Source organism: Rutilus rutilus (genome assembly GCF_951802725.1).
Source record: "Rutilus rutilus genome assembly, chromosome: 25".
Taxonomy (NCBI): Eukaryota; Metazoa; Chordata; class Actinopteri; order Cypriniformes; family Leuciscidae; genus Rutilus; species Rutilus rutilus.
This window is the reverse complement of record NC_140229.1, coordinates 9,777,402-9,801,078: the sequence shown is the minus strand read 5'-3', so window position 1 is coordinate 9,801,078 and position 23,677 is coordinate 9,777,402. Positions and strand designations below refer to the sequence as shown.

The window sequence follows — 23,677 nt, the reverse complement described above, 5'->3', positions numbered from 1 at the left end:
CTGGTTAATCGATGTGTGACACCGCGGCGGGGGCTTTTAAATCGCTAACTTAAAGGGATACTCCACTTTAAATTGAAAATTCTGTCATCATATACTCACCCTCATGTTGTTTCAATCCTTTATTAATTTCTTTCTTCTGCTGAACAGAAAGGAAGATATTTAGAAGAATGTCAGTAACCAGACAGTTTCTGGTCTCATTGACTTCCATAGTATACATTTTTTTCCTACTATGGAAGTCAATGGGATCAGAAACTGTCTGGTTACTGACATTCTCCTAAATATCTTCCTTTCTGTTCAGCAGAAGAAAGAAATTCATAAAGGATTAAAACAACATGAGGGTGAGTATATGATGAGCGAAAGTGAAATACGGACGTCCAGTAGGAATGAACTAAAAAACATTCACTCTGTTCTGCTCATTCCTCGCTGTAGACGTGTTATTGCCCATGCAGCCGTGAGCATTTTAGTTTCATTTAAAAAATAGCGCCATTTCGGGGGTGGGATTGCTTGAATGTTTTTTTACAAAAGCACAATGTTGTGTTTTATTGCGAGTGTACATAAATATAAGTAAACACAGTGCAGTTTAAATGATGTCCTGTATGAACAAACCGACGGAGTAGCCTATGTTTTTATGTTTCCACTGTTCGATCGCGCCCACGCCTCACACACACACACACACACACACACACACACTGTGCATTCCAGCATTGCAATCTTGACATCGCAGCCGGTTCATTACAGCCGTAATAAAATATAATAATAAATATAAATAGTCAACCTATTTGCAGCAAATGATAGTAGATTTTAGATCAATATATTTGTTTTCCTTACAATTTTAATTAACACTAACTTTATTCTCATCTGAATTATAAATAATTTATTTCTGTATAAAATAATACTACCATTAAAAAATACATTTGATTGTCTTTTTTAATCAATGGAGAATGTGTGACTTAAAAATAAACAGATTAGTGCTTGGTTTGAAGACAAGAAATGAAAACCAATGCAATATGATGAATGTCCAAAAACGAATGTCCAAAAAAAAAAAAAAAAAAAAAAAAAATATATATATATATATATATATATATATATATATATATATATATATATATATATATATATATATATATATATATATATATTTATATATTTATTTATTTATTTATTTTTTGTTACATATATAATGTATATATAATATTTTTTTTGTTACATATACATATATATATATATATATATATATATATATATATAAATATAGCTGCGAGCAGCGATGGAGGGCCCAAGCCGGTGACACCGCCACCCCGGTGGCTTTAGTGTAACTAAAGGCACCAGGGTGGCGGTGCCACCGGCTTGGGCCCGCCATCGCTGCTCGCAGCTATATTTATTATTATTATTATTATTATTATTATTTTGTCAACCTTTCGGGCACTTTTGGGGCTCTTAACATGCTCGAAAACTCTTGAAATTTTGCACACACGTCAGAACCCGCGGCCATCAGGGCCGGACTGAAGCTGGTACCCGGGCGTGGCAGGGGGGCTCGACAGCGCCCCCTGGAACGGGATCCGAACACGTGTCCATAAATCAAACACGCTTGCATGTAATAATATGAAACTCGGTACACATATAGATCTCATCCGGCCGAACAACTTTCGTGCTCTAAGTTTTACGCCAGCCAAACAGGAAGTTGGCTATTTAGCGTTGTTTGGAAACGCATGCTGTGGAATTTAATGTACTCCTCCTAGGGAATTCATCGATTCGCCTCCAAACTCGGTGTGCATGAAGTCAAGACATTGAGGATGCTAAATTGCGGACGGATTTTTGATATCTCAAACGGTTTGGCCGTGGCGAGGAAACAAATTTATGGCGAAAAAATGAAACAGGAAGTGTGTTATAACTTCTGCATACATTAACTGATCTTGATGAAACTTCAGCAGTGTGTTTGTTGTAAGAGGCCGATCGCACAGATGTGACTATTGTGAGTCAAAGTTATAGCGCCACCAACAGGCAGCAGGAAGTACATCATTTTCAAAATGCTTTGAAATCAGTGTCTTATTTTTACCCGATTTGCTTCAAACTTTATGTGTACAATGTAGACACACGGCAGATGTAAACCTGTGAAAGGATTATTGATATCTTAGATACTGTTGCCGTGGCAACGCATCAAACTTTAATATTCTTTTTTGATGCTTTTGAGACTCTTAACATACTTGAAATTGCATGAAACTCAACAGACACATCACATTTATTAGCCAGTAGACATGTGCAAAGTTTCAGAAACGGGCATGGTGGAATGGCTCAGTAGCGCCACCTTTAGTCAAAAATGGGGGCTTAGTTTTTCCTAGAATCACAAAACTTGGTATGTGTATTGTTCTCATCAAGACGGACAACTTTCTAATTTACATGAACCATCTCCGACCAACAGGAAGAGAGATATTTTGGTTTGAATGTGGATTTTCTGAAGAATTTTCTCTCCCTCTCTCTGTGTCTGTGTGTGTGTGAGGGGAGGGGGGATTTGACTATTGCTTTTATATTGTTAATCAAGGTTTCAGGGGCTTTTGGGGTCCTTAACGTGCTCAAAAACTCTTGAAACTTTGCACACAGGTCAAAACCCACGGCCATCAGGGCCGGGCTGAAGCTGGTACCCGGGCGTGGCAGGGGGGCTCAACAGCGCCCCCTTGAACGGGGTTCTAAAACTTGATCCATATATCAAACACGCTCGCATGAATTAATATGAAACTCGGTACACATATAGATCTCATCGGGCCGAACAACTTTACCCCGGTCAAGTTTTACGCCAGCCCAACAGGAAGTCGGCTATTATGGGTTGTTTGGAAAACGCTTGCTGTGGAATGTGAAATACTCCTCCTAGAAAATTCACCGTGTCCCCTTCAAACTCGGTGTGCATGTAGTCAAGACTTTGAGGATGCTAAATTGCGGACGGATTTTTGATATCTCGAACGGTTTGGCTGTGGCGAGGAATCGAATTTATGGCGAGAAAAGAGAAACACGGAAGTGGAATAACTTCTGCATACATTAACTGATCTTGATGAAACTTCAGCAGTGTGTTCGTGGTAAGAGGCCGATCAGATGGATGTAGCTATTGTGAGTCAAAGTTATAGCGCCACCAACTGGCAGCAGGAAGTGTGTCACTTTCAACATGCTTTAGACAAAAGTGGGGGGGTTAGTTTTAACTACAGTAAAGAAAAAATAGTTTTTATATTGTTCTCATCAAGCCGGACAACTTTCTAATTTACATTCAATAGCTCTGGCCATCAGGAAGTCAGATATTTGGGTCTGAATGTGAATTTTTTTGCAAAATCAGCCTCTGAATTTTTAGCCACTCCTCTTAAACTATTTATTTTATTCGTACCAAACTTTTTCAGCATGATGAAACTACATTAAATATGCTAAGTTGTGAATGGATAATAAATATCTCAAACGGTTTTGCTACGGCGAGGGATTAATGTCCAAAAAGGAAACACAAAAAATCTTCTAAAAATGTAATTATATACCATTTATTTCTATATAAAAGTATACAAATATCACAACTAAACCCATTTTATTCTGTTTTTGCAATTCAAGAAGAATGAAAAAGTTAAAAACAGGCTATTTAGTGCTATTTGGTTCAACAAAAAAGCAAACATAGGGCTATACTGCCCTCTTGTGTCCAAAAGGACATCAAAATAGTATATAACACTTTTTACCAGGTAGGCCAATATTGTATTTAAATATACATTTATTAGGTATGTGTCTGAGGATATTTTCCCACCGGTTAATCGACGTGTGACACGAGTGGGTGCTTTTAAATCGCTAATATAAAAGTGAAAGTAAAAAAACGGACGTCCGCACGGACATTGATAATGGTGCACGTTGGAAAGAATGATACTTTTAAACATAACACTAAACCGCCATTAGGTGTCGCCAGGCGACCATCTTAATGAGCGAGTCATTGATTCATTCGTTCAAATGATTCGTTCCAATGACTGAGTCATTCATGATTGAGACAGATGTTTATGGATTGACCATTGAATCTTTGAGTCAAGCGATTCGTTTCAAAATGCTGAATCATTCAGTAATGAGAAAACAAGTTGCTGTGATCTTTGTTTAACTATTTTTGCTGCTGAAACAGAACAAAAACAGTCAATATTGCATCTAAAATGTAAGTGACTTAATTGTAACTGTTTATTAACCTGTTGTATGAAATCAATGTCACAGTTTCAATCGTGATTGTATTCAGGAAATAGTTGCCTACTCGTCAAGTGAGGTTGCTTAACTCTATCATATGTTATAAAATATATAAAAACTCCATATTTGTAATTTTTATAGTCAGTATGTTGTTAACTGGGTTGCTTTTTTGTGTGCTGCGCTCATTTGTTTACAATTCTCCTGGAGAAGCAGCATGAGCCTCAGCAGTGCAACCCCATTGATCAGTAATACATTTATTAACTTAACTTAAAATGAATGTAATGAAATTAGAATAATCTCTCGTTTTAGTGATTCCCAAGTTATTTTTTTGTTATTGACGTTCTAATCAGGCTATACTCTGGTCGGGCAAGTAAAATTCTCTTTCAGGTAGGCCTATTGTATTTATATATAAATATATTAGGGATGTGACTGTGATAACATTTTCCCACCGGTTAATCGACGTGTGACACCACTGAGCGCTTTTAAATCGCTAACTATAGTATACTATATACTAGTAAAATACAGACGTCCGCACAGACATTGATAATGGTGCGGAGTAGAGCGAGCATTTTCAATTTATTCCTATGGATGTAGGAATTAACTAAAACATTTTATTTATGTTTTTGTGTCCACTGTTCAACCGCAACCGCGTCACACACACACACACACACATTCCAGAATTGCAATCTTGACATCGCAGCCTGTTCATTATAGCCCTAATACAATATAATAATAAAAATAGTCAACCTAACATAAACGAATTACACTGCTCTGTTTAAATAGTCAGTAGTACAATCTGTACCATTCACAGTAAGCAGAGCTCCACTGTGATGTTTCCAAGAACATTTTTGCGCGTGTGAAGAGGATGATTTTTTCCATCGATATTGGAACACGAGTGAAGTACAAAGCCTATAATAAAGAATAGTTTAGCATCCAAATACATCGCAAATATTGAAACATTTTGATTCTAATGAGAGGGTTACGTGAGACCAACACTGCTTACTTTCGTTTTTATTTTTACATTAAATTTAAAGGATTTGTTGTGGAATATTTTGGGTGTATCATAAAATCAGAATAAGGTAAAACAAGTAAAATTTTCTGTCTTATATTTATATATATATATATATATACGTATATATATATGTATATATATATATATATATATATATGTGTGTGTGTGTGTGTGTGTATATATAGATATTTATATACATATATATATATGTATATATATAGATATTTATATATATATATATATATATATATATATATATATATATATAAATATAGCTGCGAGCAGCGATGGAGGGCCAAAGCCGGTGGCACCGCCATCCCCGGTGCCTTTAGGTAACTAAAGGCACCGGGGTGGCGGTGCCACCGGCTTGGGCCCGCAATCGCTGCTCGCAGCTATATTTATTATTATTATTATTCTTCTCCGCATTTAATTGCATTTTTGAGGGCCTAAACATGCTCGAAAACTCACGAAACTTTGCACACGCGTCAGAACTGGCGAAAATTTACATCTGATATAGGTTTCAGAATTGGGCGGGGCAAAATGGCTCGATAGCGCCACCTATAAAAGTTCAACGGAGTGCGCCTCCCGCTGTGTTCCACGTACGTGTACGAAATTCGGTACATATGTGTAAGGACCTAATACCTACAAAAAAGTCTCTTGGAGCGTAGCTCTAAACACAACAGGAAGTCAGCCATTTTCAACTTCCTCTCTGATTTTTGTGCACTTTTTGCCATTTTCAGGCCTCGTACTTTAACGAACTCCTCCTACAGTTTTAATCTGATCATCTTCAAATTTGGTGAGTGTAATCTTAAGGCCTTTGCGACGTTAAATTGCGAAGATCTTGAGTTTTCGTTGAAGGGCGGGCCCTCGGCGGCCTGACAAATTTTGATGTTTCGCCATGAAACAGGAAGTTGCTGTAACTCAGGCATGGAATGTCCAATCTGCCCCAAACTTCACACTTTTGATAAGCGTTCTGTCCTGAACACATGACCATGCTCATATTCAGTTACAGTCATAGCGCCATCTGCTGGCAACAGGAAGTGACATGTTTAACACTCTTGTGGACTCCTGATAACATATAAAAAAGTGCCAGCAAGTGCTAAACATGCTAACAACTTACTAGAAACATGCTAAAACATGCTAGCAAACACTTAGCTAAGTGCTAAAGCATGCTATTACTGCAATTAAATAGGAATTTGCTGTAACTCAGGCACGGAATGTCCAATCTGCCCCAAACTTCACACGTTTGATAAGAGTCATGGCCTGAACACATCTACATGAGAATATTCAGTTATAGTAATAGCGCCACCTACTGGTAACAGGAAGTGTCATGTTTAACACGTTGATGCCGTTCTAGCAACATGTTAAAAATGCCATTGACTTCTAAAAATGCTAGAAACATGTTAAAACATGCAAGCAATACTTAGCTAAGTGCTAAAGCATGCTAATTCAATGAAACAGGATGTTGTTGTTACTCAAGAAGGCAATGTCCAATCTGCGCCAAACTTCACACTTTTGATAAGCGTTCTGTCCTGAACACATGACCATGCTCATATTCAGTTACAGTCATAGCGCCACCTGCTGGCAACAGGAAGTGACATGTTAAACACTGTTGTGGACTCCTGATAACATATAAAAAAGTGCCAGCAAGTGCTAAACATGCTAACAACATACTAGAAACATGTTAGCAAACACTTAGCTAAGTGCTAAAGCATGCTATTGCTGCAAATAAATAGGAAGTTGCTGTAACTAAGGCATGGAATGTCCAATCTGCCCCAAACTTCACACTTTTGATAAGCGTTCTGTCCTGAACACATGACCATGCTCATATTCAGTTATAGTCATAGCGCCACCTGCTGGCAACAGGAAGTGACATGTTTAACACTCTTGTGGACTCCTGATAACATATAAAAAAGTGCCAGCAAGTGCTAAACATGCTAACAACATACTAGAAACATGCTAAAACATGCTAGCAAACACTTAGCTAAGTGCTAAAGCATGCTATTACTGCAATTAAATAGAAATTTGTTGTAACTCAGGCACAGAATGTCCAATCTGCCCCAGACTTCACACGTTTGATAAGAGTCATGGCCTGAACACATCTACATGAGAATATTCAGTTATAGTAATAGCGCCACCTACTGGTAACAGGAAGTGTCATGTTTAACACGTTGATGCCGTTCTAGCAACATGTTAAAAATGCCATTGACTTCTAAAAATGCTAGAAACATGTTAAAACATGCTAGCAATACTTAGCTAATTCAATGAAACAGGATGTTGTTGTTACTCAAGAAGGCAATGTCCAATCTGCCCCAAACTTCACACTTTTGATAAGCGTTCTGTCCTGAACACATGACCATGCTCATTCAGTTACAGTCATAGCACCGCCTGCTGACAACAGGAAGTGACATGTTAAACACTGTTGTGGACTCCTGATAACATATAAAAAAGTGCCAGCAAGTGCTAAACATGCTAACAACATACTAGAAACATATTAGCAAACACTTAGCTAAGTGCTAAAGCATGCTATTGCTGCAATTAAATATGAATTTGCTGTAACACAGGCATGGAATGTCCAATCTGCCCCAAACTTAATATGTAACATGCAAGAAACATGCTAGCAACACATAGCTAAGTTCTAAAGCATGCTAGAAATTCTAAAGGAAGTTGTTGTAACTTAGGCATACAATGTCCAATCTACCCCAAACTTCACACGTTTGATAATAGTTATCTCCTGAACACAAGTCCATGCTCATATTCAGATATAGTCATAGCGCCGCCTGCTGGCAACAGGAAGTGACGTTTAACACTATTCTGGACTCCTAATAACATATAAAAAAGTGTCACCAACTGCTAAACATGTTAGCAACATACTAGAAACATGCAATCAAATACTTAGCTAAGTGTTAAAGCATCCTATTACTGCAATTAAATATGAATTTGCTGTAACTCGGGCATTCAATGTCCAATCTACCCCAAAATTAATATGTAATATGCTAGAAACATCATAAAACATGCTAGAAATGCTAAAGGAAGTTGTTGTAACTCAAGCATACAATGTCCAATCTGCCCCAAACTCCACATGTTTGATAAAAGTCCTGCACTGAACACATCTACATAGCGATATTCAGATATAGACATAGCCCCACCTACTGGCAACAGAAACTGACATGGTTAACACAGTAATGCAGTACTAACCACATAACTATTGTGTACTAAGCATGCTAAAAACATACTAAACATGCTAGCAACTACTATATATACCTCCTTAAATGCACATTGTCCAACCATGCTCTGTCTTCCTAAAGCCACCGGGTGGCGGCGGCACGGGTGCGAGGGCCCTTTCATCGCTGCTTGCAGCTTTAATTATCAGTTGTGATTCTAATTGATTACCAATTACAGTAATACAGGGATGAGAATCATGCTGTTCAGATGCAAATTCTTATTAATTATATCAGCGTAAATTAAAGGCTGTACAGCAAATACTGCCTTTAATAAGTATGATAAATTAATAAATAAAAATACTACCGTTAATAAGTTTAGGGTTGGTTAGATTTTTTAAAGAAGTCTCATGCTTCCTAAGGCTGCATTTATTTGATCAAAAATAGTCAAAATGGTTATATTGTGAAATATTATTACAATTTAAAATAACTGTTTTCCATTTTAATATATTTATAATAAAAAATATAAATATATATACATTCAGTGTCATTACTTCAGTCTTTAATGTCACATGATACTACAGAAATCATTCTAATATCCTGATTTGCTGCTCAAGAAACTTTATTTTCATGTTGAAAACCTTATTTTTGTGGAAACCGTGATATTTTGATATTCTTTGATGAATATTTGTGAAAGCTGTGATAATCTTTTGATGAATAGAAAGTTTTTTAAAAAAGCATTGATTTGAAATAGATTTTTTTTTGTGACATTATAAATGTCTTTACTGTCAATTTAAAGTAACTTTGCTAAATAAAAGTATGAATAACTTTCAAAACAAAATCGTACTGACTCCCAAACTCTTTAACGGTATGTTTATATGTATATTACAAGTTAAATATCATCTTATTTTTCTCATTACAGTAACTCATTATTTCTTAATTGTCATGAAAATGTCACAATTATATTTTATGGTCAAATAAGACCTGAATATGTTCTTGTCAGCCTTGTTTTGGTTTTATTAATGTGATTTTGTTATTGTCACAGCACAACATTGCCATTTGGTGGTGAGGAAAAGCAGGACACACCACAATCCAGTCCATCTGACGAGGAACAAGAGACCTCGCAGACTGCAAACGAACAACCTGCAAATCCAAGCTCAAAGAAGAAAAGGAGAAACAGAAAGAAACACAAAAAGCAAGAACCCTGAAGTTAGAGGACTTTTAGTGTGGTGAAAATGAGAACATTCTCTGCTCAGCTAAACTTACCACTGGACACCGACCCCTGCTTTGATTGAAATGTGATAACCAATATAAAGTTCATTTCACGTCAGATTTCAGTTTTAGATTAATTGCAAATACATTCATGTATATACAGAGGTTGAATAGAAATGTGGGAATGACCTGTCATGCATTGAACACAATGAGTGCAACTGAAATCCACTGCAAATCAACTTTTTATCCATTTTTATTCAAAACCAGCATCTCATTATCAGAGCATTTAAGCAGACACAACACAATCCGTGTGCCGCTTCATCCAGAAATCCACTCACGCTTTGAGGGTTAGTGGGAAGGGTCATTTACACACAAACTTTATAGCAACATCTTAAAAACAAACAACTAGGTACAACTGCTCTCAAACGTTCACAGCTTGAGATATCCAGCGCACGTCTCATTTTCTCAACAGTCTACACATCTCACTTGTATTTGGTACAGCTTTCTAATAAACAGAAAGCCAGGTCCCATGCCTCCTTGCATCAGTCTGGGCATGAGGATACTTCAAAAATGTGGTTACAAATTATGTTAAGACCTACATGAATTGCATGCAAAGGGGACTAGGATGGCTGCACCATTATAAAAACTTTTGCTGTCCCCAATTAAGTATTTATTGGGTCAAAGAATTTTAGGGGGTGAACAAAAATACAAAAACCCTAAAATGGTGGTTTTGTGCTTCCATATTTGTGCATTGACGTACTAATAAATCCAGTGTTTTGTGAATATACAACATTGTATACTGACTGAAATCATCAAATCATATTACACAGCTCATTCGCTTAACAGGCCTGAGAATGTGTTAAGATTCTGATTCAGGAACGTTCTTAAGACATGCCGTTTCAAACGCAGGTTGAATATTTGCTATATCTTGGTATTTTAAAACATCACAAGCATGCACAAACCATAGGATTCATACAAAGCCAGGAATGATTCATACACAATTCAGTAATGGTATACATGCACACAAAAAAAAAAAAAAAAAGGAAAAAGGTTAAATATAAATAGCATTTAAGCCTCTTCTAGGTTAAATCAGATCTGAAGGTGAATGAGCAAAAATTAAACCAACATTCCGCAACGCAAACGTCACATTCTCTACAGTCCTGAAATTCACACATTTTTAGCGGCACTTTCAATTTTATTTTTTGCACTTCTTTGAACTGATCACAGTCAAATGTTTATTTCCAAAACATATGTGAACAAGTTATTTTGCACTTTCATTCAAAGCTGCTCTTCTACAGAGTTTGAAGTTGGACCAAATCTCTTTTAATAGTCAGTAATCAAAAATAATTGAACTTGAGATCATATTCTTTTAAATCATCTAAAATGCTCTTACACATCATTACGAAAAACAGGCATCCGTGTCTCAGAGTATAAATCCAACATCCATAATATGCAACCATAAGCAAAACACACTAAGGCACACAGCAATGAAAGTGTTCGGAAAAAAAATGTACGGAAATAAAAAGACCGTTATGGGAGCAACATCCAGTGCCTGACAGCCAAGAACACTGATGGCAGGTGCAACAGATATACTAGGAACACAAGGTTTTGCCTACATGCTTGCGATAAGTGCCGACTTAAGAGTATAATTAACAGTAATTCGAATGAGGCAGAGTAAACCAATTCAGCTGGGACACAGATGCACGTTTAAAATGGAGAGGTAGTAAAACGGCCAATGGTGTGGCGGAGAGAGGAGCGTCACACTGAAACATTAGCTTTGGTTTTAAACAGACAGAAGTTCAACGTATGCAGGAAAACAGACAAGATCTTTGTGTAAACTGCTTCTCTTAAAAGGAACGTGCAGAAAAATCAGTGTAAAATGTAATTGTTTATTATGCAGCTCACTCAGGCAAAAAAAAAAAAGAAAAAAGAAAAGGTTTTTTAACGGAACAGGAGAAATAATCACGCTTTGAAGGCTTAACAAAAATTTGTGAAGAATCTGCTAAGCATGATGAAATGACAAATGTATGCTAACTGCACGAAAAAAAAAGGTTTATATATATATATATTCACTGGATTTAAAATAAAGAGCATCTGGTTTCTTGACCAAAAACTAAAAAGTCAAAAATAAGATTCTGTTTCATCCAACAGGCCTGGACTGAAATTCATGTGAGTGTCCAGATTTGAAAGTCTCTTTTTCTTTCAAGTATAATTCTCTCCTGTTCGCCATCCTTCCCCAACACCAGACGTCCTCATCAGACATTTACAGACTCCATTAGCGAGGTTGTGATGAGTCTCGGTGGGCGCACCCAACAGCAGAGATGGGGCCGCCCGGTACTCTAAAAATAAACACCCCCTGAGCCTTGATCCTACACACCTGACCAGCCCTGGCAGTCTGGAGGGTTGTAGAGATGAGGTCTGACTGACAGCCTTGTTGTGTTTGGACCAGCAGCAGTAGCAGCAGTGTCTGGGGCAGGTGGGACAGCCGGAGGAGAAGTAACAGAGTCCATTTGACAATAATGAAAGGGACAGGACTCACATCAGCCGTGTTACTTCTTCCTCGGGTGCTGCCTACGGGCCTGTAATCGACGAGCCCCAGAGGACTTGGATCCCGTTCCGATAGAGAAGGTAGCTGGTGAAGCACCTAAAAGATCATTTTTTTAATTAAAATATAAAGTATTAAAGAGAAAAGATAGAAGAGACCCTTTTTTTTATGTGAAAGTCATTTGTTGCTTACCAAACGGGGAGGCGCCCATTGCTCCAAATCCTGGGGTTCCAGGACTGCCAAACGGCATCTGCATTCCTGCAGGTGCCTGACCAAAAGCAGGAGTAGATGTTCCTAAGATAACAAGACAAACAAGGAGAATGTAAGATGACCGTTTTACTGTGATTTAGCCAAATCATTAAATACCTCAAACTTTTACCAATTCTAAACCAATACTAACAAATACATTCATTTTTAAATTTCAGCAAATTTGTACATCACATTGACTGTAAATAAAGAGTGTATGTGTATAGAGAATTTATCTTCTAAACTTTTTTGGAAATAGCACGAAATGGTAAATAAAAAATAAATAAAATCGATATTAGAATAGAAACAACCCTAATGTTGTTTAGGTATCAATATTCTTCTTGAACTCCACCAATGTCTATGGTAACATCCTGACTGTAAAATGTAAAATTATACACTTTACATTTCAGCCTAATGAATGAGTATGTAGGTTATACGTCGCCGCATTTAGGCGGAAACCCCATATCTTCATATTTCGTCAAACGAGACATTCTCGTTTACACCTGGTGTTTTAATACGTCTTTTATACACTTTCAACCACTTCTGTCCTGATTTCTTCATGGGGAGGGTCTATGGGTGGGTAAATGTATGGACTTTTTCAGATCTTTTGATCTAATGCACAAAACATATGAACACACTGAAGATGATAAAAAAAAAAAAAAAACACAGAGAGCAACAGCTTTCTTTTCTGTTCCGATCGCCTCAAGACCATGCCGAATACGGTGAGCGTGTGTTAGAAATCAGGAATGATGAGAGAACAGTGCTTGGTAAAGGGCTCCAGACTGCGGCCAAATGGTTGCATTTTGGGAACTTTTTGCCCTTTTTTTTAGCACTTCAATATTATCCCATTTTAATGTGATGATTTGTAGTAAAAAAAATAAAAAAAAAAGAAATAAAAAAAAACACTTTGTGGCAAACAAACCCTTATTATTATTTTTTTAAAGACAGTTCAGTATAATGGTACATTTAATAAGAATAGAATACTACACATTACTGTTGTTAATAAAAGGTCATTTTTATCTGTATCTGAATTCAAGCTAAGTGCTTTTCTGTCAAATTTCCTGTAAATTAATGGATACGAAAAAATTTAAACTGAATTAGGTTTTAAAACATAGCTAAAAAAGGTAGTAACCACGGTAACCAACAGTGCATTCTGGGTTAACAGAAAAACTATAGTTGTGTCCTGAATGAAGCACTATACACTTATACACTATGCAAATATGACCTTCTGCCCTTTGTCACAAACACTTACCAAAAGCAGGCTTGTTATCCGTGTTGTTGGCTCCAAAGGAAAACCCTGGTGTCTGAACTGCAGGCCCAGGGGTTCCAAATGGTGTTGCCGAAAGTGAGGCCCCAAAGTTAAATCCTCCAGAGGCAGGAGGCGCTGGAGTACTCGGAGCAGTGTTTTGAGTGCCTGTTGATGCGCCTCCGAAGCTAAACGTAGGAGCTGGGCCAGGGAGAGAGGCCACAGTCTGTGTTGGGGCCCCAAAGACGGGAGCCGCAGAAGGGGTGGTGGTGTTTCCAAAAGAGAAGCCAGATGATGCTGCACCGAATGTAGGCTGACTGTTAGTCCCAAATGCAGGCGCTACTGTGCTGGCAGCGGCTCCAAACGCAAATGGTGCTGCGCCGCTACTTCCACCACTGGGCCCAAATGTGAAAGGTTTTGGAGCAGCAGGGGCCTGCTGTGTGGATCCTGGGAAGGTTGTAGATGCAGTGAAGGTTGAGCTCCCGAAAGTGGTTTGTGTTGTGGATGTCTCCGAGGAAGTGGTGGCACTGCTGCTCATGCCGAACCCACCAAACGGAGCAGATGTGGAGTTCTGGTTCGTGGGCAGCTGGCCAAATGCGAACGTGCTTTGAGGCTGCTGTGTGGGCGCAGGTTTTGCTCCGCCGAACTGAAAAGCAGAGGCGGTGCCACTGGCACTAGCTGTGTTGGTGTTTAGCACAGGGGCGGCCGTTGTGGTCAATGGCGCTCCAAACTGGAACGTGGCGTTTGTGGCAGGAGCGGATGTGGTGGTTGCAGTCCAGCTTCCAAACAGAGACTGGGAGGGAGTCTGTGTGGCCGGGGCTGCAGAAGCAGCGGACACCATTGTTGGCTGGGTACTGGTTAGTCCACCAAATAACATCCCACTGTTCTGTGCGGCCGGAGCAGCAGGGGTTGATGTCGTCGGTGTGGCTGTCTGCCCAAAGGAACTAATACCACTTCCTGTGGTACTGCCAAATATAGGCTTGAAGGTGGGCTGGGTAGTTTTGACCTCAGCTGTGGAAGCAGGGGTGGTGCTTGCTGCACTGAAAATAGGCTTAAAGCCAGACAACAGGGGGTTGCTAATGCTGTTGACTGATGCAACCGTGGTTTTAGGTGCAGCAACTGTAGATTTAGGAGGCTCAGATGCAGGTGTGGCCACAGGTTTGATCAAACTGAACAGGCTGCCTCCTCCGCCCAGGGATGGCGTGCTTGGTGAGGATTGAAGAGGTTGGGCCAAGATCTGAGCAAAAGCAGAGGGCATGGAGGTGGCTGGCTTGGAGGCAGGTGTTGATATGGAGGATGGGGCAGTGAATGAGGTCTGAAGAGTGGCAAGGCCCGACTCAGATTTGACAAATCCACTGCTAGAGTTTGTGGAAACAGCAGGTGTAGAAAGACTGTACACAGACACTGCTGGAGCTGCATATGGAGTGACAGACACCAGTTCATGTTAAAGTACAGTACATTGATCAAAGGTGACAGTAAAGACATTTATGATGTTAAAAAATATAATTAAGTAAATGGCTTTAATCATCACGGTTTAAACAAAATTAAGCAGCACAACTGTTTCAACATTGATAAGAAATGTTTCTGATAAGCAAATCAGCATATTAGAATGATTTCTGAAGAATGACACTGAAGACTAAAATAATGGCTGCTAAAAAAATCTGTAAAAACAGTATAAAATCATTTATACAAACCTGCAGTAGTAGTACTCATCATAGTGGAAGCACTGAGAAGAGGATTATTCTTCATGTTTTTCAAGGACTCCAGCAGAGGGTTTGAAATGCTTGAAGCTGGGGCAGTTGGGGTGGTAGTGATGGAGGGGGCTGAGGTGAAAGTCAGGGGTGCAGTACTGGCCATGCTGGGAACAGTGATGGTGAGGTCAATAGTTGGAGCAGGAGTTGTAGTAGTGGCTGGTGTGGTCACAGGCAAAGGCGTGGAGAGAGAAACCAGAGTGGGCGCAGCGCTCACAGCAGGTGCAGTCCCGAATGAGGAGGTTGGAGTTGGCTGGGAAAACAGGGTTAAAGAGGGAACTGGAGCTGGTGTGGGTTCAGATGCTGGAGGAAGGATCTCTGGCTCTGGAAAAAATAAAGATGTTGCTTCAAGTACTTCATTTTGTTGCATCTATTACAGCCACTTCAAACAAGAGTGTAAAGAACTTACCAGGTTCCTCCAGGACTTTCTGTATCTGGCTGAGTGCCGCTTTCTTCTCCATATCTAGATCTTTTACTGTGATCGTATATCCTAGTTCAGGAGGTGGTGGCTGCAGACACAATGTTACAATGATGAATATGCAAATGATGTGGTGGAAATGTGTATCTACAGCAGCTTTGCTACTTACCATAGAAATCTGATCTCCTCTGTTTGTGGTGACCAGCTGGATTTTGCGCTTACGTTTCCCACTGTTGCCTCCAGAGTCTGATGTTAATGTTGCAACAGGTGCCTCAGATTTTGGAGTAAGTTTAGCTGGTACAAACACACCCAAATTAAAATTGTAGCATTCTTGATGATAATTAAAAAAAAAAAAAGTAAATCTCTAAATGTTACTTATTTTAATTATATTAATAAACAATGTTGTATATTGAGTTATTAGTTAATAAATAAAAAACAACGTATTAATGAAACAGCTAACACGTTTCCTCACTTGTAGCAGGCGCAGGATCAGTTGTCACCTTATCCATTTTTACAAAGGATGTGGAACTTGGTGAAGTAGCATCTTCCTCCCTACAAGCACACAAAATAGTTTATAACAGTAACAATGTCTTAAGCCCTGAATAATCAGACTAATGCGTTTATCTGACATATGGCAGGTGTGTTTACACAACCGAATCGAAGTTTTTAAAAGTTTAAATATTTGGGGTCAGCAAGTTCTTTTAAAGAAATAAATACTTCTATTCAGCAGGAGTGCATTAAATCAGCTAAATGACAGGAAAGACAATTTAGTTAACAAATATTTCAAATAAACGCTGTTCTTTCAAACTGTATTCATCAAAGAATCCACAACATTAATAAGCATATTAGACTGCTTTGAAATCATATATATACACTGTGTATAGAGAGAGAAAACTTTTAACATATTTTTGATCAAATAAATACAGCCTTTCCGCATAAGAGACATTTTCTTAAAATCTTTTTTTACCTTGCTTTCTTAGCAGCTCTCTCTGGAGTCTGACACCGAGATCCTCCTGGGCTTGTGAAAGGAGAAAGACTGAGACTGGATGCTGCTCTTCTCTGTAAATACAAAATTGAAGGACATGAGTCAATGAATACAAAAAATTAGGGATGCACGATATATCGACCACATATCGATATCGGCCGATGTATCAAAGCCGATAGATAATAGATTATTTACTTAAGTTGAGAGATGCGTGCTGTTCGCCATGATGGTTTTGAATGATTGGAATCACTTTGAAAAGTAAGCTGCAGTTCAGTGCAACGTGCAGCACAAATCTGTCACATAGGCTTCATAACATTATAATAAGAGCACGACTGTAAAAGCATGTTGTGAATTCTTGTTCACCAGTGTTTCAGCGCGACGAGCGCGTTGTGGCAGAAAGAGCGCATCTGCGGTTATTAAAGCTTAATGTTAATGTTTATTTTGTGTATATCTCTGATTAATCTCATATAGCATGCGTTTGGTTGAGTTAATGAACGATGCAGTAAAGCGCTTAATGGAATATTTGCACAACTACTTCCCCATTCTAGTTAGTACATATCAGGAGTTGATAGTGCAGATTATCACTGTTTTATGGCTGCCAAATGATTAAAACAATGCATAATGATCTCTGTATTAATTATCTTGAGCCAGGTGAAATGTTCCTATAAATATATTTTCTTTCCAACTGTGCATTATGAATAATAAATAGGCTAAATATATTTATCCACTAATCTGCAGCAGTCCTATATGCCCGTCTTCTCATTAACAGTTTTTTTTTCTTTGACATTTCATACCTTTTGGTTTACATTTTTAAATAAAATTTACTATTAAAAGGATTGCTTGTGTGCGCTGGTGTTTATTCCAGTCTTTTAAAATAGTTGAATTAATGAATGCTCGCGAGGTGTCTGTAACAATGTTAAATAGGCTAGGCTATTTAATCAATAATGCAGTGTGGAGGAGAATGAAAGTCAATCAATTACTTTGAATATTATAGCATTTTGGGCATAAACATGTAAATAGTGAAAAGATTGAGATGACACAGAATGATTAAAATATTTAAACCAAATAAATAAATGTTCGTGGTTCGTACTGATGTCATTCATCTGTTCTCATACACTTCAGCGTCGCGGTCACTAGCTTAGACGAACACGGACGTATTTTTAACACCCGCTGCTTTCTCAGATCGGCTTAGGTTGGATTAAAAACTTGTTCCGATAAAATTCTGCACACAGTAAACATCAGAATATACCTTCTCCTGTCAATAAAAATTGCCACATTTTTAAATCTTATTGTGGACACTCATTTTAGGTGGCGTTTGTTTTGTTCAACTCATTGACCACAGTACATTGAAGTAAACATAACCGGAAATAAGTGAGACGTACTATTTCCAAACGGAAACGCATCACGAAGCTCAGTGTAAGTGGTCCATTGTACCGGTGATCATCTTTATCTTTAGCATGCGCAGCTCAAACAGCAATGCACATTTATAACTATGATTGGGACTGTCATATACACGCCATTATAATTAGAACACTATTTTAATAATACGTTGTGAATTCTCTGGGTTTAGTTGCCGTGTTTCAGTGCGTTGTTGTAAGAATAGCACGTCCAGAACAGGGATTACACGTTCTGACCAGCACAATCAAGTTTGCTTGTGCATTCATGTAATTTTATATGTCATAATATTAAGTTTATGTAATATAAATATCTGATTTATCTCACATAGGTTGCGTTTGTTTGATTCAAACAACCCGCCAGAATAGTTCTTCAGTTTCCCGGTGCTCGTTCTCTTCAGCGCGCGCGATCAAACAGCAATGCAAAATATTAAAAGCTATGATTGAATTTGGGACTGTCATATCATTATAATTGTATATACTATTGTAATAAAAAGTTGTAAATTCTTTAGGTTTAGTTGCAATTTTCAGCAACCGTTGAGTTGATTAACCTCCTAGCAAAGCGATTCAGTTTAACGTTTGTTCTCTTCAGCTTCTGCGCGCGCAGCTCAAACAGCAATGATGTAATTTGAAACAGCAATCCTAATATTAAAGAAGTTAACTATTATTGTAATTTTTCAAAAACATTGATGCGTTATATTAATAACTAGCACTTTTTTGTTCTCATATTATTTTCATCAACAATATGGTTTGATTAAAATGATTTCCTTGTTGTCCGTGCGGAGGCGATTCCATTTTATTTATCCATGGCACATGCATTTTGTTTCTTTATTATATGCAGCCCAATGTTATCCAATGACTTGTTTGCATTATTTAGGTATTTTATTTTAATTGAATTTAATTTAATTTAAATGTTTTGTTAGGCAATATATTTTTTGGTAACGCTTTACAATAAGGTCTCATTTGTTAATGCATTAACTAACATGAACTAACAGAGCAAAAGCCTTTGTTAAATGTACTCTAAGCGCACTAACCCCCACCCCCAAATCATTCTTGTCAGTTATTGGCTGGAACACTGTTTGTTATGTTTCATGGTCCAGGCTGGGCCAGTTTGTTTTTCTTGCTGTTTGTGGAGCCTGGGCTGTCTACTTGAAAAAAATGTTTGGCCTAAAAAACGTGTGACATCGCATAGAGCACCTTTTATGTTAGTTAGTAACATATTTTAGTTCACAGTGCATTAACTAATGTTAACAGATACAACTTTGGATCTTAAAAATGTCTTAGAAAATGTTGAGCTTAACATTAACTAAGATTAATAAATGCTGTAGAAGTATTGTTCATTAATTGTTGGTTCATGTTAACTAATGCTAACAAAATGAAATCTTATTTTAAAGTGTTACCATTTTTTAATAAAGAAAGTTGGCCATAGGAGTGTAAAATTAATTTTAAAAGTTAAGGAATCTTACACTGGTTCAAAGTAGGCTACTGTATTGTATATGTTTGATTTATGTTGAAGCGTTTGGGACATGGCTTTTAATGGTGAGCCTTTTGTTTTTGTATTCAGGCAATCAAAGTATATCAAAATTTGAATTTAGATTTATCGGCCAATATATTCAGTTATTGGCTTTCAAATGTAAAGAATTATCGGCATCGGCCAAAATGTTCATATCTGTGCATCCCTACAAAAAATGAAAGGAATAACCATCGATATACTCACTAAATATGATCATTTTCATTATATTTCCTCAATTTACCACACTTATAAATCTTCAGAAAAATTATTAAATGAGATACCTGTGGATAACCCTGTGAGGAGCTGTAGGAACTGCGAATGGGATTTCGAACAGATCCAGGGACCCCACTGGGAATAGGAGCACCACTCATGGAGCTGATGGAGGAGGTACGAGATCGCTTCATAATGGACTCTTCATTGACAGAGGAGTTCATTCCCCTCTTCATACTGCCAGGTCTGCAGAGGGGAGGAGACATAATCAGACAAAGTAATGATGAGCCTCAATGCTTATCAGATGTAGAAGTAGACTATTACAGAGGAAAGTGAACATTCACTTACTTTGGCACAAGCTGAGACAGAGCTCCATTTGCAAGAAGTGGCTCAAACGCTGACTGAGAACTTTCACTGCTGTCATGTCGCCTGATAAAAGCAAGACAATTATTCAGTGAGATTGTGAAAACCAACAGCAAGCCTTCTGCCCTAAATTGTTCTTATTAGCATGGAAAGCTATAAACTAACAGATTCAAAAAGGATAAGATCATGTGATGGAGAAAGTAAGGTGACTTTCGTTTGGTTGCCTTCTTTTCTTCACATACCTCCTTTTGCTCTTCTGCCCAGAGGAAGCACTCTTGTCCTCCTCATCAACCTCTCTCTTTCTGCTTTCTCTGAGCACGCTCAGAACAGCCTCTCTGGAGCAGGGGTCTGTCTGTGCTCCAATCCCTGGGGATGTGACAGCTCCAGGGGAGGTCAGGTGATTGAAGCTAGAAACAGAATGTAGCGTTCACATATTAGCAAAGCAAACCTCTCTTGATAATGCAAAAAGCACTCCAACTTAATCTTGCCGTAATCCCAAATTGGATTTCTTAATTAGACTACAAGCAGAAACAAAAGCATTTGTAATGCTAGTGCATTTAATCCACTCAACATAATTTGAAGTGACTCACAATGACGATCGAGTGGGGTCTGGTCTGGCGATCTTCACTGTGACCGGACTGTGAACAGTAGGCGAATTGCGCTGGGTGAGAATATTCTTCTTTTGGAATCCATCCCACTTTGCAGGTGGCATCACTCCAACGGGAGACGTCCCCATCTGCTGAAGGGGGTAATGTCTGTGGGGGGTGATGGCGAATCGACTCGCAGTGCCCACAGGATCCCTGATGATAGCGAAACTTCAATTAGTTAGTTCTCCAAAAGATCTTTCACAAAAGCATAAAGTTCTATGTATATTAGGGCTGGGTGGTATATAATTTATGTACAATATATAAATATTTTTTATTAATGATAGCAATGAGGCAATACCATTGATATAAATATCCAGTCGTTTGATATGAGTGCATCTTAAAAATAGCGGAGAACACAGAGTGAGCTGCTGCGTGGAACGTGCACATTACAATTTGTCCTAAACATGCTTTATTTTAAGGGCTTTAAAATAACTTGCAAGATACAGATAACACCTATAATTTAAAGCTGTCTGCCCTGTCATATGCTCTGACAGATAGCTGTGATGTTTTAATGTATCTGAGATGTGGTGTTTTCCCTCAGACAGTGCATAACTTACATTTCACAGATATATTCTCCATCTGTAAATGTTAGAAAGTCATGCAAATATTTCCATTTTGCTGTAAGTAATCTTAGGCAGAATGTTATGGACTGGCAGCCACAGTAACAATTTCTTATATATCCACACACATAATATATATATATATTCCACACACACACATATACACACACACACATACACTGTATGTATCAGGGGATCACAAAATGAGAAATTGTACTTGTAAGTTGTAATCCTAATATAGATTTGAGTAATATTGCATATACAAACTATGAAACCGGCGATAGCTTGGCTAAAAAAGTAATCCATTATGTTTCTAATTCCTAGTATTAGCAGTGTTAAGGATATTAGGGATGCAAGTGCGTTTACGAAGCTGTCAAAATGCAGTTTCACATTACGTTGGAAGCTTTATGCAACCCTACACGTGTAGTGTCAGGCGTCCAAACTGGTGTAGGAGGAGCAGTGCGCCTGACCAGCTCCAGGAACTCCCACCATTTCAAATCATGGAGGGAAAACTGGCACAACGTACATGTTAGAACAACTGAGAAAGCTAAACGTGTACAAACATTAGGCTGATAGACGCTACATGTGAACTGCTATGGTGTAAACAGAAGAATATCTGATCAACCGTGAGAGCATAAACAGAAAGAGCAGGTATAAAGGAAAGTGCCTTCTGGCTGACAAGACAAAGCATTTAGTATTTACCCGAATGACAGTCTTCTGTTAGGGGTGTGCACAGCATGATTAGGTCGGGCGAGTCTCTCCCGGAGGTGATCTCTGGGGTGGACGAAAGCCCCCGAGCCTCCAGCGGGCCTCAAGGCGGCGGAGGGGCTTTCTTCAGCCTTGGCGAGGTAACTTCCCATGAGTATATCCCGAGGGCTGAACACCGAGTCACTGAGCGTGTGGTCTCTTCTATAATACGAGCCTGCAAAATGTCTATCGCTGGGTGACGCAAAGGAATTTCTAGCATCACTTTTACGTATCTTGTTTTTGCCTGCGGCCGGGACACCGCTCAAAGTCCTACCCGGTAACCAGCGCAAAAGAGCCGGCGGGACGCTCAGTCCACGGCGAGGATTGAGGCCTAGTCTCTCGAAGAGCTGCAGCTCCTCCGCTTTGTGAAAATAAACGACACAAGACACAACACCGATAAAAAGTATGTACAAATAAGCTGGTATGTAGCTCAAAACGAGTAAAAGGAGGAATAAAGAGAAGACCACAGCGGAGAAAACGACTAGCCGCCGTTTATCTTCAGGAGACATGGCGGCACCGCGCCGCCGACGGAAGATATCCCATAATTCCCCGCGCCCGCGCGCGTTGTTTACGTATCGTGGATGTTCGTGACCATGCGTGCACATTAGATTGATTACAGAGTTTTGCCTCCCACTAGTGTTGTATTTTAAAGCAACACTAGGCTTTCTGTTTATATTACACATTTATTGCACAAATACTACACAGTAGTCACAGTAGTATTTGTATCTTAGAATAACTACACTGTATTATAGCTGGTTTTACCAACCATTTTTTACTATGAGAATTACAAAAGGACTTAAAGGAAATTTCTGCTCTAACAAATTTATATTAACTCAATGCTAAATAATGCTTTTTTTAAAGTGGTTATTTTATATTAGTTTTAATTAAAACTTTATTGACATCACTGTTACTTACAATATTAATTATTTATATTATAATCAATATTAAATCAGTAATACACACAATATAGTGAGAAAATAAAATGCCATTGATGCTAACTGAATAATTATATTAACATAAAATGCGATACACAATCAACAAGACGTTAATGAACATTACGAAATACGAATACTTATACAAGGACAACTTTTGAATACGGTAATCAGAGTTGTACTTGTTTTCTGAATATGTGTAGCTTAAATGATCTTCTTCTGAAATGTTAATAAAAGTATTTCAATGTAGCCTATTACTGTTATTACTTTTATTATGAAACGCATGGCATTGAAAGAGAAAGTGTGCCTGCGTGCAGTCACATAGGCTACTGTTTCTTCCTTTATAATTCAATGACAACTAGATGGCGCAAACCGATCATACATAGGTCTAACCTCAGTTTAATACATACGTTGTTCTTGGAAGCGTGTACACACACACACACACACACACACACTGTACAGACTGTATTGCCATCCTTCCCCACAACAACTTGGGGAATATCCATATCCTACCTGAACCACTGTGACACACACACTAGGTCTTTTTCATAAA

General features: G+C 38.3%; 2 protein-coding genes across 2 annotated transcripts in view; one reads left to right on the top strand and one right to left on the bottom strand.

Moving 5' to 3' along the window:
- The window catches only part of nsun5 (NOP2/Sun RNA methyltransferase 5), a 25,249-nt gene extending 14,895 nt beyond the window's left edge, over positions 1-10,354 (top strand). Inside the window, exon 10 of the mRNA XM_084399838.1 lies at positions 9,401-10,354. Coding sequence (XP_084255964.1) covers positions 9,401-9,563 — 163 coding nt within the window. The 3' untranslated portion in view covers positions 9,564-10,354. The remainder of the gene's footprint in view (positions 1-9,400) is intronic.
- On the bottom strand, positions 9,792-22,744 carry pom121 (POM121 transmembrane nucleoporin). Its single transcript, XM_084399837.1, has 13 exons — positions 22,148-22,744; positions 20,829-21,038; positions 20,481-20,645; positions 20,224-20,304; positions 19,947-20,121; positions 16,741-16,832; positions 16,246-16,325; positions 15,943-16,067; positions 15,765-15,864; positions 15,299-15,679; positions 13,611-15,017; positions 12,305-12,406; positions 9,792-12,211 (listed from the first exon to the last, which is right to left on the bottom strand). The coding sequence occupies exons 1-13, from the start codon at positions 22,699-22,701 to the stop codon at positions 12,117-12,119; spliced, it is 3,567 nt and encodes a 1,188-aa protein (XP_084255963.1). The 5' UTR covers positions 22,702-22,744; the 3' UTR covers positions 9,792-12,116.
- Between the last annotated feature and the right edge of the window lie 933 nt (positions 22,745-23,677).

What these genes read in the sequence shown, in the direction of transcription:
- pom121 (XM_084399837.1), bottom strand. Translation starts at nt 22,701, where the DNA reads ATGTCTCCTGAAGATAAACGGCGGCTAGTCGTTTTCTCCGCTGTGGTC. An exon ending in GACCCCACTCGATCGTCATT is followed by an intron (nt 20,646 to 20,828) that starts GTGAGTCACTTC and finishes TTCTGTTTCTAG; the next exon opens with CTTCAATCACCTGACCTCCC. An exon ending in CCTCACAGGGTTATCCACAG is followed by an intron (nt 16,833 to 19,946) that starts GTATCTCATTTA and finishes TTGTATTTACAG; the next exon opens with AGAAGAGCAGCATCCAGTCT.